The following is a 17,457-nucleotide window of genomic DNA, read 5'->3' as shown; positions in this document are numbered from 1 at the left end:
CAAGTCGGGTCATTTTTTTTTAATAGTCTAATATTATCACAAATCAAGGGGTTTTACAATCTGCTCACTCAAATAATTTAAGTAAAACCTTTAATGCAAAAGAGCTTGTATACTGAATATATCAACATATAGTAATTGATATAGAGTATGGAAAATTACAGAATTGCCTATTGTAAAAATATATGGGATCATGAGAAATTTATTTCAGGTGCCACCAATAGAACTGACTTCCCCCCTTAGTGCTTTTCAAAAGGTTTACAGTAATCCCACTGGCAACACAACAAGGACTATACTCTGCATAAGTTGAATAGGTAAATGGAGACTGAGACAAACCCACTGCAGGAGAAGCAGTAGCAAATACAAGGCAAGAACTATTTATGTCACTAAAATTAAAGTATATAGATCATTTTAAGTTTGGATTTAAAAGCCTCAGCTAAGTTCTCTGACCCTATTACAGAGGAAGAGGATGCAATAGGAAAAAGCCCTGCAGCCAGGTGCCTACATTTAATGCTAGGGACAGACAGCAGCCCTGCATCCTGCGAACAAAGAATGTGGGACTGGATGGAATCTAAGGCTTAAGGAGATCAGACAGGTATGAAAGGCTATGCCTATTTAGATTTAGTATGTCATCACAATGACCTTACAATTTAGTCTGACATAGATGACGTTGTTGTATAAAAGAATAATGGGAGCCCTACCATTTAGTGACTGGTAAGGGCAGACACCTAAATAACTGATACTGTCTGATGCAGCTTGAGCTAATTGTTAAGTAGGTAGACAGGATCCTAGTGGACCCTGAGGACTGTGTGTATCTAACAGAAGACCAGATGGCTTGGCTTCAGCATAGTTGAGGACAGTGTGTCTGTCAGCCTGCCTGCTGTGCTAAAAGAAACTAATTAACACTGAACTGATCTGAGACCTGTCTGTCAGTCCACATGGAAGCAACGATACAAGCTCATTAAAAACTGATTCACTGTCAGCCCCTCTCCTTTGGAGCACTGTAGTTATTGCACTGCTACCGCGTGTGTGTGCGTGCGTGCGTGTGTGTGTGTGTGTGTGTGTGTGTGTGTGTGTGTGTGTGTGTGTGTATGTGTGTGTCAGACCCCTTCAAGTGCTGCAAGGAATATCTGTAAATCTCAGCTCTGCCCATTAGCATTTAGAATGAAATAACCATCCGTTCTGCTCATGTGATCCTACACAAACTCACCTCTGGGGAAATCAGATGAGTGTGCACAGTGTTCTTAGATGCACACAGCTTTTCATTTCTGCCGACTGATATGCATGCATGCTTTACTCAACTATATATAACCTCAGAAAACAGCTGTGAGCCATCTCACTCTGGGCTAAAATTAATTTTATATACACACATATTTATGCAAAGTAAACTTACCTGTTTTATATGGATGCATACATACTGTAAGCACATCCCTGCAGTAGCCAGCAGCATTACATTTTGAGGCTTTAAAACTACCACCCCATTATTTTTTTCCACACACACATATTACATACCTGTGAAAATCTCCAGCTGGGATTTTTAAGTAGTTCATCTGGTTTATGACGGCCCGTCTGGTCCTAAAATGCCTCCTTGGTGCAATTGATACCTTACCCTCTTCACTCTTTGTGTGCACGTGTATGTGTGTGTCTGTGTGACTTTGTATATGTTTGAGTGAGTGTATATATCTTTGAGGGCAAACTAGTTTCTTGACAGTGAGACAGCTCTACTGGTGCCCTGGGTGAGTTCTGCCAGGGTTTAAGTTGTTTGGAGGTCAGGAGGCCTGCTGCATGACTGATGTGAGCAGGCCTCCCTTCAGGCTACACAGATAGAGGTGATGCTGAGCACACATATGAACAAGTAGTATATTAATGCTCCCTTAATTGCATATACTGTCCCCTTACCTCTTAGGTTTGTCTAAACACAATCAAGTGTTAAGTTAGAACTATTTAGATCAAGAAATGTGTAATCAAAGAATAAATCATGTTTTTGAATTTTATTGTTTCATTTCAGTCAGCACTTAGGTATTCAACTTCAATACCACATGTGTACTCACATGCACAATTACCCACTACACCACTAATGTCCCCTTACAATATGACCACATCATTTGAGCTCCCTGTGGATTCAGCCCCGCACCCCTCCACGCCCATCCACCAACCCACCACCCCCACCCTCAATTGCTTCATCTCTCCATCCATCGTCCTCTTGCTCCCTTGGTGACTACCTCACCCCCCAGGCATGGCAGCTGTGTTCTCCTATAGGCATTACATCACTGCAAGAGCAGCCTTGTTACTGATCCCTTGACAGCCAGCACTATCAACACACACATACACACACATTCTGCATGAGCACATATGCTTGTGTTTACTTGTACTGGTGCTAATAACCCCCTAACCCCTGCAGCATTGTCCTCTGTCTTCCTTTCACCTTACTCTCATCCTAACTCCACACTGCAACACACACTCGCTCACATACATAGTTGTAACAGACACACAGGAGAGATGAATTCACATACACTAACTCACAGTCTTCATCACCCTAACCTGCCCTATCTGGAGAATGACGTCTCTCTTTCTTGTGACTTCCTGACAGATGATCCACGGTGTAGGGTGACGCTCCTGTCGCTGCCCGTCTCACTTGAGACGGAAGGGGGGACAGGCCCTAATGATATACAGTATATAAAGCAAGAAGATATTTGGATATCAGAACCATAAATGTGTCACCTCTTGTGGTGTTATATACAAGTAGGATATGCATATCAGTTTCCACTAGGTATTTCTAAATTATGCGTCTGTTGGTCTCAGTGGAATTAGTCTTGTTTTTAATAATTTGAAGTCACTTCCCCGTCCATCTGTACAGTGAAGTGTTGTGAAACACTAAAAATGGTATGTATACACTGACTAAAGAAGCGCTTCTGACTCTAATATTTGCAAAGTGGAATACACCTGTCATTTACTCTAGTCTGGTCAGTTTTATTTATAGAGCCGAGAACCACAGATGTTTCTCAATATAATCTGAAATATGTGCAACAGCTTTTATTTTTATTTGGAAAAACATTAAAAAGGTGATAACCTTAACTTTAACTTCAGTTAATAACTTTATTTTTTCCAAAACTAGTAACTTGTTGCTCAGCAGTGAAACAGTGAAAAGATAAAATAATCATGTTGTATAAATGAATAAATGTTTAAATGATACACAAGCTAAATCCATTCAAATATAATGTATGTAATATATTCAGTAGGAAATCAATGGGGCAAAAGGATTTCCTCTGTCTGGATTAAAAACATGTCTGATAGAGATAATATTAAAGTGTAATGAGTGAAAGGGTCCAGACTGAGGACTGATAGATCAGATAGATCAGAGAAAAGACAGCAAGCAACTTCAAGGTTGCACACATCAGTTTACAATGACATTGCTTTAGTACATAATGTATTTGCATTCACAATGCCTGTGATTCAAAATATTAGATGGGAAAAAAAAGTTTTATTCCAAACATATCTCTCCTCATTTTTCTACAGTAGTCACCTGCAGCATAAAGTCTAACTTGTAACAGCCATTACTTCCTTTGCTTGTACATATTGGCATTTGTTCCCCATAACTGTTTACACAGTTCATAACCCACCTGTTTTATGTTGTTGTGGTCTCCAAGACCCCCCCTGGCCTTTACACAGCTTCTCTTTTTCTGTCTTACACCTCTGTCTCATATTCATCTCCACTTGCATTTACTGTGTGTGTCTGTGAGTGAATGTTTGTGTGTGTGTAAACTGTGTGTGTTGTCCCAGTAACAAGCCACCCCCCCACCACCATAAAAGCATGCTCTAAATCTATGAAATGTTGAAATGAGGGGAGTGCCCAGAGTGACCATTCCACCTATTTCTGTTGCAGCAAGCACATGTGCAGTCAATAAAAAAGGCCTGGCTGTCATTTATAGTGTCTTGGCTGTAATTCTCTAATTAATGCACCTACTATTCTGAGCCTTGTTACCTTGCTGAGGACTAGAGCAGTAGGAAAGGGCTATAAAGAGAACGGGGGCATGGTGTTTGCTTTTTGAGCTCAAAAGAGTTTGACCATTAAAACATCAGCCAGCAGCTACTTTGTTTTGTTTCTGTTGGCTTCCACTGCTGTGGGTTTGCAGGTGTTAGGAAGTCCTGTGTTTGAAAGTCGGTTTACATCTTCGAGCCACACAGACAGAAACAGCCGAACAGAAGATGTGGATTCAAAACTGTGGGCGATGAGCTGTGTATTTAAAGTGTAGTGACCTCAGCTGACCACTGTGGAGTACCACACCTGCTCCAGCAACCTGTATGTGTGAGTGTGAGAATGCCTGTGTGAATGCCTGTGTTTGTTCATAGATGAATGCCCTCCCAAAACCAATGTCTGCATTTTTCACAAAGCTCATTATTGCCAAAGTGACCTATTTCCTCTCCCACTCCCTCTCTCAGTGACCCGCAGTTGCACAGGGGGTGACGTAAGGCTGTTCTCACCCCTGTGTGATCATTCAGGGGTCTGCCTTCATGAGATGAGGTCACTCTGTCAGCATGCAGCTGGCCCCCTAACTAGACATCTTGGGCAAGCTTATTTGCCTTTTTTTGGAGCTGGGCTTACTGTGCGATGACTTAATTTACTTGAAGATCATCTGACCTGGTTTGAATGTAATCAGCATACCATGATGTCTCAACAGACAGTCAGGAAGGACATTGACTGGCCTACTCATGCATTTTTGAGAACTTTCTTTTCTTTTTCAATATGCTTGCTGTATACAAAAATATCACATATACAAATCCAATTAAACTGTCCTGTGTTTTTAAGGATCATTTGCCATTTGTGATTTTAAATATATTTAAAAGCTGTGATTGTATTGTAATTAGTTGACATTCAGTTAGCATTCAGTCTCCTCCATCACATGCATTAAGTCCTGTGCTGCTTTGTTTCTATAGCTGGACTTGGCCTACGTGTTTGTCATTCCATAGTAAAGCACCAGGAGTCTGTGGCCTCTCAGATGCCTAATGGCTACATACCTCAAGCGTGTTTGGTCTTCTCAGCACCTAGTCTTTCTGGTCTGGTAGTTGTTTGTCTGCATTTATTTTTTATTACTCTTTCTACAATTTCACTCTTCTCTGCTTTGCTTTGCTCTCCTCTCCTTTTCATCCTTTTCAGCAAGGACGGTGTCCAAACACAGGCGTGTTAGACATGAACCAGTGCAGGAAACGTGGTGAAGTCACACACATCCCTCACCTTTAGAGACTGACAGTATTAATCCCTGCCTGCAGTAGGTGTAATGTGCTCAGAAGCTGCAGTACATTTAAGGCAATCAACCTAATGGAGACATTTAGCTCCGTCTTACTGATATGTTGTATAGCATGAAACTTGCATACTTAGTTTGGAGGAATGATAAGAGGTCTTTGACATCTAATAATGTATTTGAAAATACATATTTCTGTTTCTCATTTATTTATCACTGCTGTAAAAAAACGTTCAACCCAGAACACATGCAAACATGCTTTTTCATATTAAGAAGTATATTGCCATGCAGTTAAATACAAGCCTATTTTTTTAAGTCAAGGATTTCCCCCCTTTCCTGTAATTAATAGCACTGCTACTGTGCGAGATTCAGTCTTGTAACGGTGTGTATGTATCAGCTTAACAGTCGCATCTTAGCCTCCATCCTTCCCTGATAGAGGCCTGCTCTGCAGCTAGGCCCCTGAGGTGGCTGCATATTTGTTGGGTGAGTAAGGAATGTGGTTACATGCCTTAGACATTAGCTATGACGGAGTGCTGGCTCCACAAGAGAGGGAGGGTGCAAGGGAGGTAGCAGCGCAGGAGGGAGGGAGGGAGTGTGGGTAGGGTCTGAGCTCACGGCAAGTGAGCTCATTCACCGCCAGAGCTCGAGCAGAGAGTGCAGCTCCGTCATCCTTTTTGCAGAGAGAGAGAGTGGGAGAGAGAGAGGCAAAGGGAGGAGTTCCGAGGCAGCGAGTGAGCGAATGAGAGACGAGGAGAGTGAAGCAGCACAACAATAGTGGGCTGCTCTTCTGGCTGTGGACTAACAGAGACAGAGGGAACGTTCAGAGAGACACACAGACACACTGTAAATCAGCTGCAGGCAGATTACAGCTGGTGTGTCCATATAGCCACTAAAGGCTACTTAATTTGTTCTTCCTCTCTGCGGCGACCGTTCTTGACAAAAGCACAGAATTACTAAATATTGACGCAGGAGCATTTTAGGAATTCTCTTGGCTGTAGTTGGACTTGAGGAGCGTGTCCACAGACATTTTGGACAAGTTGTTGCATTGGGTGCATTCTCTGAGGATCACAGCCTGGACAATATATCAGCTGATTTGACCAGGTGGACTGCATCAGCAGGAGTTCTGTCGACTTGGGATTTTTAAATTCAGACTTTAAGCTCGCCTTAATAAGTGCCCCTTAGGAGAACACTTCTGTTTGTTTGTTCTGACATTTTTTGTGCGTAAGGGGAGAAGGGAGCATTGATCACTCCGTCCCTGAAAGAAGAAGTACCAGAGCATTTCCATCTGTGTGTGAGTGTGTGAGACAGTGTGTTCTGGGGGATGCCTCTGGATGTGGTGATTGCCCCAGCGGAGGACTGCTTTTGGCCGGACCTGCAGGACACAGACATGAGGCTGAAGATCAGGGTCCGCCGAATGAAGGAGGGTAGAGAGCTACGAGGTGTGTATCCACCTACACACAGAAGAGGAGAAGTGATGTGTTTATGTGTGTGTGAAGTTATGAGAGTATGAAAACAATTTCTGTTGAAGATGCGGGCTGCTGAAATGGTTGCAGAGATATCACGGATAGTGAACATGCAAAAGTGATTTAATAGTCATTCCGGGGATAAACGCATGGAAGTGCTGGGAATTTGGCTGTAAAATACACCATCACTGACAGCAGGTATAGAAGATGGTTATGAGGGGAAAGCCCTTCATTATGGTTTGTGCACTGCAGATGAGTACAAAGACACTGTGGGTTCTCAGGTATTATAATATTGCAGTCCAGGCGTGCTGCAAGTGAAAGAGAAGTGTGAATTGAATTTTAAGAATGTGTACTGGATCAATACTGAGAATTACTGCTAGAGCAGTCTAAAAGAATACATTGCAGGGACACAGCTTTCCCACCTTTTCGTTTGCAAGTTTTATGTGTTTAGAGAGACAGAATAGGACGAAGGAGGATTTAAAGGATGACATCATAAAGATGAGAATCGATGAAGAGGAAAGAGAGCAGAGAGGAAAAGGGCTTGGAGGAGGAATGAGAGCCATGACCCATGGTATGACATAGTACTCATGCTCTCTCAGTCTGTGTTCATTGAGATGTAAAACTATCACAAAAGCTCTTTCTATTTATCTTTTATCTTCTCTGCTCTTGGCGTTTCTCTCGCTCCCCTGCTCAGTCTCGCTATCTGCAGAGTGGTGTCTTGTGGAGATTATGTTATCAATATGTGTGCGGTGTGCACTGCAGGTGTTTAACATAACACCTTTTCACAGAGAGTGATGAGGCTATGCAGAGCAATGGTCCTGTGGACAAAAGCCTTTATATGCACCAACACACTTACCTGCATAGCACACAAAATATCTATTTAGCCATAAGGGTCATAAATGTGTGAAAGTATGAGTGTATGTAAATGTACTGCTATATGCATATCAGGGTCGATAAAAGAACTGTTTCAAAGAGGTTATTACAGCATCTCTCCACATCTGCCACTCTTCTTGCTGTTTGATATGTTTCAGTGAGTGTGTGTGTGTGTGTGTGTGTGTGTGTGTGTGTGTGTGTGTGTGTGTGTGCGCGCAAGTTCATCTGTACACAGGCAGGTTTTGCTGTTGAAAGTGTCAAATTTGTCAGCTCTGAGAAAGTTAGCAAAAGATGCACACATTTGCCATCAGTAGGTGAAAATAGGACTATCACTGTGAGGCACTTCAATACATCAATGTGAAAATAGACTTGTGAATGCAAAATTATAGATTGGTTTATGGTCTTATGATGCAATAACACAGTGCTGCTTGATACTCTTGCCCCTGATACCGACTGGTCAAAAGTCACATATTCTACCTGTCTTTCCAATAAGACAGAGGAACAATAAGCAGTTTAACAATCAACCAGGATGACATATTAACCATAAAGTCCTTCCTGGTTATCAAACTGTGTGAAGAGCAATGACCTCATCCTACTAGTTCATCAATGGCTTGTCAATCTTCACCTTTCTGATAGATGTGCCCCACTCTACCCCCTAAAACACACACACTCCCATCATCGCTCCTCAGTGCTGCAGCACAGCCTTTGTGGAGCTGAGTGGGACATGTGTGCAATGATGTCATGTTGTGAGGGTGGAGGAGGTGGTGGTTGGGGGGGGGGTAATTGTCACATTGAGATGCTAATGTCCCCTCATAGTGGAGGGGACAGCTGGAGGAGCACAGAGGATGGCGTAATGTCTCCCCCAATATACAGAAGAGAGTGATGGTGGGAGGGATGGAGGGTTGCGGGGTAGTCATTCAGGCAGATCAATGCCCTCAGACTGTGGTGGGGTGTGTGTGCGTGTGTGTGTGTGTGTGTGTGCGTGTGTGCGTGTGTGTGTGTGTGTGTGTGTGTGTGTGTGTGTGTGTGTGTGTGTGTACATGCCTGCATTTTGTGTATATGTGTCCCTCCCCATTAACAGACGGGTAAAAGAGGACAACTGAGAGCTACACAAAAACTAAAACATAGGGGCAAGAGGGAGGGGGTGAGCTTGTATTGACGAGGCAGTCAATTGTACCAGCAGCAGTGATGTAACAGCAGAGCTACCATTAACTATAACAGCCAGGCAGGTGTTGTGTGTCTCTGCCTGTCTGGTCAATCTCTCTGGGTTTCCACTTGCATTCATCTTTCAGCTTTCTGCATGGTTTCAAACAGCCTCAGCCCCAGAAAGCATGAATGTGGCCCATATATCTCATGCTATGTGTGGGGCAATAACCTGCACCTTTACATGAAATTGTTGTGTTAGTTTTAGCAAATGACTGACAACCAGCTTGCTACCCATGAACAAAGGAAGCCTGAGTTCTTGACTCTGACGGGGGCAAGAGAGGAAAATAAGCAGTTGCATAAGTGATGAGGTGGGCAGAGAGAATCGGAAAAAGGAAGTCACCACTGGCTAGTGTTGCCGATGGCGACACAGGGCCCTCTTTCCCGGTTGCGTGTTTTCTTTCTACCCAAACCTTTTTTTTTTTTTTTTGAATGTGTGTTCAGACTGTGTTAGTCACATCCTGTCTAAGTACACTTCCTAGAAGTTAAAGCTACATGACATAGCACAGTGCAAAAGGTGATGTAGTGGCCAAAAACACAAACATTTGAATAGTATTCCTGTGAGGTATAGGATCATGGCATCATTGTCTCTGTTAACCAGACCTGTGAGTCTGTGAGTTCTCAAACTGGATTGTAAAGTGGGAATTAGCTTTGAATTTCTTAGGTCAAGCTACCTTTTAATGGTAACGTTTACATTTTCAGTTAGCCATGTGCTTCTGCTGGTTATCACACTGTACTAAAGGTGAAGTCATCTGTCCCAGTTGACTTTCTGATGTCATCTTCATGGACAGCTGGGCTGGTGAGTGTCTCTGGGTATTTTCAGTGACCTCAGTGTGAGCGCACAGTCTCTTCATGTGTGTGTTTATGTTGCTTAGATTGGACGGATGGATGAATGTGATTTTTTTTGGAGAATATGAGGCCATGTCTCTTTGGATCATTGAGTGCTTGCAGTTCAGTTTGTGGCAGTTCGTTCATGTCCCCTTTGTACTCTCAGTGTATGAGTGTGCGTGTGTGCGTGTGTGCGTGTGTGCGTGTGTGCGTGTGTGCGTGTGTGTGTGTGTGTGTGTGTGTGTGTGTGTTTTATATCACTGCCAACACCCGGGGACATGATGAGCCAACTGTCACAACTGCCCTTCCTCGTCGTCATGACAACCTTAAGTAGAGTGGAGTCAGGTGACGAGGTGACAATAACACGCTATCTCCTGTGTGACTAACGTCCATTAGTGCTGGCTGTGTAAAGCTTTGACTACAAGGAACATGTTTGTAATTGTGTTGATGTAATGCCACTGTAATGTAATAGTCCTTAAGCACACTCAGTCGTGCTCTCTTATCTCTGACTTCAGCCTCACTTCATACCAGTAAAACCTTACTCACTCTCCCAGTCACCAGTTTTCCTGTTGTTTTACAGTTTATTTAACATGAGATGGCGTCAGCTACAGTAATCACTATTGTAATTATTAATCCAGACGCACACGAGATCAAAGGGCATATTTTCATTCATGTGTTCACTTCCTTTTGTATGCACAAGCACACTTTCTCTTCAATGTAAAAACACACAGGAGTGCTGTCTCCACTGTGGAACGTCCTGTCTTCTGGCCTTCTAACAACTGTCTAACAATGTCCTTGTATTGAAAGGGAAATGGTTGGAATGTGACGTGAGGCTTTTTCCTGTTGATTTTACTATGACCACCAACATACCGCTTCCTCACATAGATACAAAATACGCCTTGTGGCAGGGGCTATATGTAGCACAGTTATTTATTTTCTTTGCATGTTGTGTGTGTGTGTGTGTGAGGGTGTGTGTGTGTGTGTGTGTGTGTGTGTGTGTGTGTGTGTGTGTGTGTGTGTGTGTGTGTGTGTGTGTGTGTGTGTGTGTGCGCGCACAGGCTTCACACCAGAATCTTGGGAACAGAAAAACCAGGAAACTGCACAAAGAACTAGCCATCCTCCCCCTGTTTTATCACTCAATGATTCTGCAGCACTGCCCAAAAGATCACTAGAAAGAGGCTCTGGTGGAAATTTGCAATGCCAGGGGAGTCTAAAGCCAAACTGTGAACTACAAATGTCTGTTTAGTCTACACTATAGAGGCCAAATGGTTAGATCATTGAGTTGTACTAGCACAGCAGCTATCCACACAGCTTCTCTTTTGCATTAAGCTTTTCCTCCTGGAAGTTATATGATCGCTCTTTCTGCATCTATCAATCTATCCTTCCCTCCTCTCCACCCCCCTCCCCCATGTGGAGCACTGATGTCATTGCTCTGCCGGTTGCCATTAATAGCAGGAAACAGACAAGCCTTCTTCACTTTGCTCTTAAAGGGGCAGTGCACCCAGAAATAGCACTGGGTCATGAAGATCCACTCTACCCCAGAAACTGTGGTGCTGGAAAATTGCTCCAAAAAAGAAAGCTGCTATCATTTGACCATTTGCATGTTTTTTTTTATTATTATTTACCCTAGATCTCATATCTGTACACGGGTCGGTACACAGTGCATGCTGCTGACACTCTGTCCTCTGTGTGTGTGTTGGCTAGCGCTTGCTACATGAGTAGTGCAGCTGGGCGTATGTTACAATGGAAGTCAATGTCCTGCCTCTGCTGTGTGTGCTACTTTAGTACAGTGATGTCATGTCTCACTCACTCTCACTGTGACCGTGTGTGTGTGTGTGAGGGTGTGTGTGTGTGTGTGTGTGTGTGTGTGTGTGTGTGTGTGTGTGTGTGTAAGTGTGTATGTGTGCGTGCATGTTGTGCACAGGCATGCCTTATATCCCACATTGGTTCAAGGAGGACTGAACCTAGATTAGGTTGTAATCTCCTTTCTGGGGCTCAGGGTTTCCTTGAAGTACTCCCCTCCCTTCTCTACACTCACCAGCGTGGCCATTACCATCTCCTCAACACACACACACACAGCTCAATCATCCACACCTCCTCTCGATGGCCCCTACCCTGTAGTTATACAACCTTAGTACTCCTGAGTAATGAAGAGTGTGGATTTTTGTGTATGTGTGTCAGGTTGAAGGGGCAGGCACTGCTTATATTGTGCAAACGTGTGTGTCAGTTGGACAGAATAATCAACAGTAAGAGTAAATACTGAGAATAGGTTGTCTGCAAGAATATCTGTCCATGCCAGATTTTGTCTGTATCATTTTAATATGCGTGTGTGTGTGTGTGGGTGTGTGGGTGGTTGTCAGGGGGATGTTACTGGGCCTCTGTCCTGGCCCTGCACCTGTGGCCTCTTTCATTCCCCCAGCCTGACGCAATGCACTGCTACAGGACATGAGCTCATGCAGGAAACAAAGCCACACACACACATATGCCAAAACTGGAGCCGCCTGCCTCTTAAAGAGCCAGACACACATATTCCTGGCTGCCCAGCAGTTAACCTAAGTATGACACAGAAGCACAGAGAACCTCTTTTATGCTCTTGTTGCACTAAGCAGGACCTAGACATCGTAGCCCAGATTCACATCTGAATGTCTGCAGTGTGCCTGTCTCCTCCACTAATGGTGGTGCAATGTTTTTTTTTTCAGTGCTATTTTTTAGTTTATGAGGGTCTTTGCAGAAATTTCAGCGTGTTGTGGGAGTGCAGTTTGGAAAACCATTAGTGCACCTAAGCAGTTTTTTTCTCTCTTTTCTCTCTGCAGGAGGATTTGCTGCTTTCTCCTCCTGTTTCCCTGGCCTGTGTGAGGGGAAGCCTGCCACTGCTCTACCTATGAGCTTGTCCCAGCCTTGCTTGCCTGTGGCTAACGTAGGGCCTACTCGCATCCTGCCACACCTCTACCTGGGCTCACAGAAGGACGTCCTCAACAAGGTACACTATTATGCACCTTTTCATTCATTTTATCACTATGACAGGAAGATAATTGAGTTGTTATTGTTACCTGGCAACCAAACATGACCTTAAACCATTTTTGCATCTGTCTCTGCAGGATCTGATGGCTCAGAATGGTATCACTTATGTGCTGAATGCCAGCAACACCTGCCCCAAGCCAGATTTTATCAGCGAGAGCCACTTCATGCGCATCCCAGTAAATGACAACTACTGTGAGAAGTTACTTCCCTGGCTGGACAAAACTAATGAATTCATAGGTAAGATGATGGAAAATATAATAAAACATGACATTGATGAAGATTAGCTATAGAAAACACAATGAGCATGATATCTGTTAAAGGATACCAGGATATTTGATATAACACATCCACACATTGCAGTTAAACATTCACAGAGGTAACGGTAGCCTTGAGTAATACACCCCTATTAAGATGGCCCCTATACTCTTCCAGGATATGTCAGTTAGCTTTCAATAGGTGCTGCTTGTCTTCAGATACTTTGTGCTACATATGGGTCCTGTCAAGGTTCTGCAGGGCCGTGCACACGTGTATAATTGTCTTTATTCATACACATTTGTTTCCTCGCCAACAGACAAAGCTAAGGTGTCAAACTGCAGAGTCATTGTGCACTGCCTGGCTGGAATCTCACGTTCTGCAACCATCGCCATTGCATACATCATGAAGACAATGGGGTTGTCGTCAGATGATGCCTACAGGTACACTTTCTCCTCCCATCCACCAGCAGCATAACTGTCTACCCTAGTGAAAATGTGACTCACCTTTAAAAGAAAGACCATTGTCTCAGCCGCTCCCATCTGACTTGTGAAAAATGAAATTGTCAGGGAACACACAGTGTGTAGAAAAGACTTTTCCTTGTCTGGACAGCACTAGAACAGACTTACATTGTGCATTAGTAAAAGACTTTCACACTGTACACCTAGTTCATTTGACATTAAAAAATTCCTCAGCATATTCTATGAATTCAGACATGATTTACCATAACACCTGGGCCACATATAGTAGCCTACTTGCACTGTCTACATGAATTGTAAAACTGCGTTCTTGTGACTAATACTTTCCAAATTGTTTCCTCCTCACAGGTTTGTAAAGGACCGAAGGCCTTCCATATCCCCTAATTTCAACTTCCTGGGCCAGCTGCTGGAGTTTGAGAAAGGCCTGCGATTACTCCAAGCATTAACTTCAACCTCTGATGATAAGATCTCTGACAGCAATACTAAGCAAAGTTCAGAGATAAATGGGGTCAACAAAGGTTTTCAGATGAACGGTCACAACAGCAACTGTGACGCGCCTGTGGGAGAACCACACATCCCAACAGAACCCAAGCTACCATCACCCACCTCTCTCCAGCAGGGCTTCAATGGCCTACACCTTTCCGCAGAGAGGATCATGGATACTAACCGACTCAAACGATCTTTCTCCCTGGACATTAAGTCTGTCTATTGTCCCAGCAGTCCCCACTGCCCTAGCCTGGCACCCACACACTCTGAAGATGTCCCCAAGCTCTGCAAGCTTGACAGCCCAGGAACAGGCACCTCCAATGGTGTCTGCTCCCAGTCTCCCGTCCTAGACAGTCCCACCTCCTCTGACTCACCTTTCCCCTCACCAGGCAGTGGGGGCAGCATTGGAGGTTTAGGTCTAGGAGGAAGTGAAGGAGTCCATCGGTTTGGTTCATCCTCATCCAGACTCAGGAGAAAACCCAAGCACAGCTCTGGCAGTTCCCCAGTCCACTCCCAACCACACCAACCTCCACAGTCTCTCAGCTTGTCGCTCGACCACAAGAGCCCCAGCATGGACGAAAACCTTAAGGGTACACTGCTTTTGCCGCTACCCTCCCTACCCACTGTTGGGTCTGGGGCCATGTGGACCAAACACAGAGACACTGTTCAGGCCACCACTCCTGTCACTCCTGTCACTCCGACCACAGATGCCCCTTGGCACTTTGGGGCAGAGGAGGGTGGTGAGGGAGACATGGAGTTGGGAGGAGGATGTAACGGAGGGAAAGAGGAGACATCAGTGAGGTTTGGGAGCAGCTCAGCATATGTGGCGTTTGGGTGCAGTGAAGGTGTGCAGTTACGAGACAAATCCCAGAGGGAGAACCCCTTGCCTCCACAGACAAAGAGAGACCACCGGGACTCAACATCATCATCCACAGTGACAATGTCAAACAGCAATGGGCCTGTGTCAGAGAAGCAATTCAAGAGGCGCAGTTGTCAGATGGAGTTTGAGGAGGGCATCTCTGAGACACGCACACGAGAAGAACTGGGGAAGATTGGGAAGCAGTCGAGCTTCTCTGGGAGCATGGAGATCATTGAGGTATCCTGACAGATAGTGGACATTATCAGAGCTGGTTTTTGGGGGGTGAAAAATGGACCTAGTTAGAGGGAGTTAATGAAGCAGAAGAGGTTTTCTTGTGCTACCCTCACAGACAGTGTTAAAGACTCCAACTGAGGGAAGGACAAATAGATCACAAGGAGATGTGTGAATGTGCAAAGGTTAGCAAGCAAACTAGCATTCACCCTTTGACAGAAAGAGCCTCAGATGTGGTGCTTAGCAGACTTTAACCATCCACAACTCTCACACAAATCTGAAGAAATGTCTAGGGGAGGGGTTGGGTACAGGAAAGTGACTGTTGGTACTGAAACTCTATTTTTCTGAACTCTGTCAAATATAAAAAGAAATGACCTAAGGCAAGTGTCATGTTGCATCCTTATTATATAGAATACCCTATTTTGACAGAGTTCAGACACAAACTGCTTGCCTGTGGTCAAATGTTGTGTGCTTCAGTGGGTGTATAGCTTGTGATTTGAACCAAGCCCCATGTTATTTCCCAAAGCTTCAAGAAAGCCTCAGAACTTCGCACGGCCAACCCCCCCCACCCACCCAGTGGCTCAACGTAACATCAAGAACGACAACAGACTCCTTAACAGCACCGCCTCCTCACATCACAACAGCACAAAACAGAGATCCAAAGGACTTAATCTAAAGGTGGTACTGCATCCAACAATGAAGGATCCTCAGCATTTTGTTGATTAAAAGACTTTGAGTTGAAGACTCTTAGTGACAAGAAGTGTCCCCCCCCCCCCCCCCAAAGCACAGTGTGTCTTTTTTGACTTTGGCTCCCTTGTTTCCAGTGTTAGGAGCGGTATGGGAGTGTGGTTTCAGGATGGTGACGAGGTCTTGCTTTAATGACCCCTCAGCTGTTTTATAGATCCCCACCTCCACCAACTTCTAATCCCTCTCCCAGTCTACTGCTCCCAGTCACCACCTATGGTCACCACTGAGCATGCACCAGAAAGGCTGACTACAGACAAACAAATACTATATATACAATATGAATATATATAGCAATGGACTTCTAATGGACTTTTTTGTTCAGTTATAGTTTAATTTATTGTATTGGTTCATTCTGGTAATGAGAAATAATATAATGTGTTGTGGATTTATTTCTTTATTTCTTTTGTTGAACTATTATTATTATTTGCTGTATGGTATTTATGAACACACACTCATACAAATACACACATTCAACAAATTCAACCAAGCAATATGTGCTGTTCCTTGTTTGGGGAGAGTGATGTATGACTTTGAAATGCACTTTTCTGCTTTCTGATAAACAGCTTTGATTTCCATTCATACACTGGCAAAGTAATACTGATAAAGCCAAGTCTTGACATGTGGGAGTATTAATATAGAGCTTCTGTTTGGTGTTAGTAAGATGGTACAGACATCCCAGAGGTGAGATCTTTAAGAACAGGATCTCTGTTTTGGCTCATCTGCAGTGTGTATTCATGGATCAGTCACAATTGAGAGTGCAAGTGTTGACTTAAAATACAGTTTTGTGCGCAGACGGAGACAGAGCAGGCACACACAAGCTCTGATCGCTCATATATACCGTAAAATATTCTCAGCCAATTTCATGAGGGCTTGCATGACAACAGCTATATGCAAACAGACACGCTCTTTCACAAGTTTGAAATTTTGGAGTGTCTTCTCCAAGCCAGCACCAGTTTATCAGTCATCATCATAGCGTGTCCCATCAAAGCTGAAATCAACACACATCAACACACACACAAACACACACACTCCCTGTACTATATGCACTTACACTTATATTCACTCATTTAAAGCATAGGCCCTACACACACCCTTTTGTTCATTCTCAGGGGATCTTTCAGTGAGCCAAGCCCAGCACAGGGTACACAGCTGCTGGTACATCAGCACAGTGCATGTCCATAAAGCTCCCTCACTTTCTGTCCTTCTTTTTTTTCATGCTTAGTTCTTATTTTACAAAGCTTTGATACAAACAACATAACAAAATGGAAAGAAAAAGAGGAACTTCATATCCTGAGGTGAAAGAATGAAACTTTGCTCTCCTGGTGCGAGATGGTTATTTATTTATAATGTAATGTAGAATGTGTTTATTTTTCCTCTGACCCTTGATTAGCTTTTGTCTGGCAATCTATGACCTTTGACTTTGTGCTGCTGCAGCTGCAGTAAATTCAGAAAATTCCTTTGTTCTCTCTCCTCACCCTCCTCCCTATATTTTGAAAAAATGATGTATGACATGTAACAAAGATGATGCAGGCTGTCCCATTGGCTAAAATTATTATTATTATTATTATTATGTTGTGTAAATAGAATTGCATTTAAGAACACTGATGAATTTAGATAAGTTTTTAAAAGAAAATCCTGATACCTTAGGCTGCTTGACGCAAAAATACCTCAGGTTCTATTGAAAGGCTTTTCCTTCCCCTGTACATGTTTTGTGAAAATGAGACAAAAATACAGACATGATAAAATACAAACTCCTCTTTGCTTCTATTTCTTGTGTG

At 43.6% G+C, this 17,457-nt stretch overlaps 1 protein-coding gene across 3 annotated transcripts in view; it reads left to right on the top strand.

Moving 5' to 3' along the window:
- dusp8a (dual specificity phosphatase 8a) overlaps positions 1-17,403 on the top strand; it is a 43,120-nt gene extending 25,717 nt beyond the window's left edge. For 2 of the 3 annotated variants that reach the window (XM_026311847.1, XM_026311848.1), the window contains exons 4-7: positions 12,418-12,584; positions 12,703-12,862; positions 13,197-13,320; positions 13,705-17,403. In XM_026311847.1, the coding sequence (XP_026167632.1) occupies positions 12,418-12,584; positions 12,703-12,862; positions 13,197-13,320; positions 13,705-14,947 (1,694 nt within the window). In that variant the 3' untranslated portion in view covers positions 14,948-17,403. Of the gene's footprint in view, positions 1-5,887; positions 6,677-12,417; positions 12,585-12,702; positions 12,863-13,196; positions 13,321-13,704 lie in introns of those variants that run through there. The other variant, XM_026311849.1, reaches the window with a different exon arrangement.
- Positions 17,404-17,457: the final 54 nt, after the last annotated feature.

Source organism: Mastacembelus armatus, chromosome 6 (genome assembly GCF_900324485.2).
Source record: "Mastacembelus armatus chromosome 6, fMasArm1.2, whole genome shotgun sequence".
In the NCBI taxonomy this organism is placed as follows: Eukaryota; Metazoa; Chordata; class Actinopteri; order Synbranchiformes; family Mastacembelidae; genus Mastacembelus; species Mastacembelus armatus.
The sequence above is the reverse complement of the archived record's forward strand: the minus strand, read 5'-3'. Positions and strand labels throughout refer to the sequence as shown.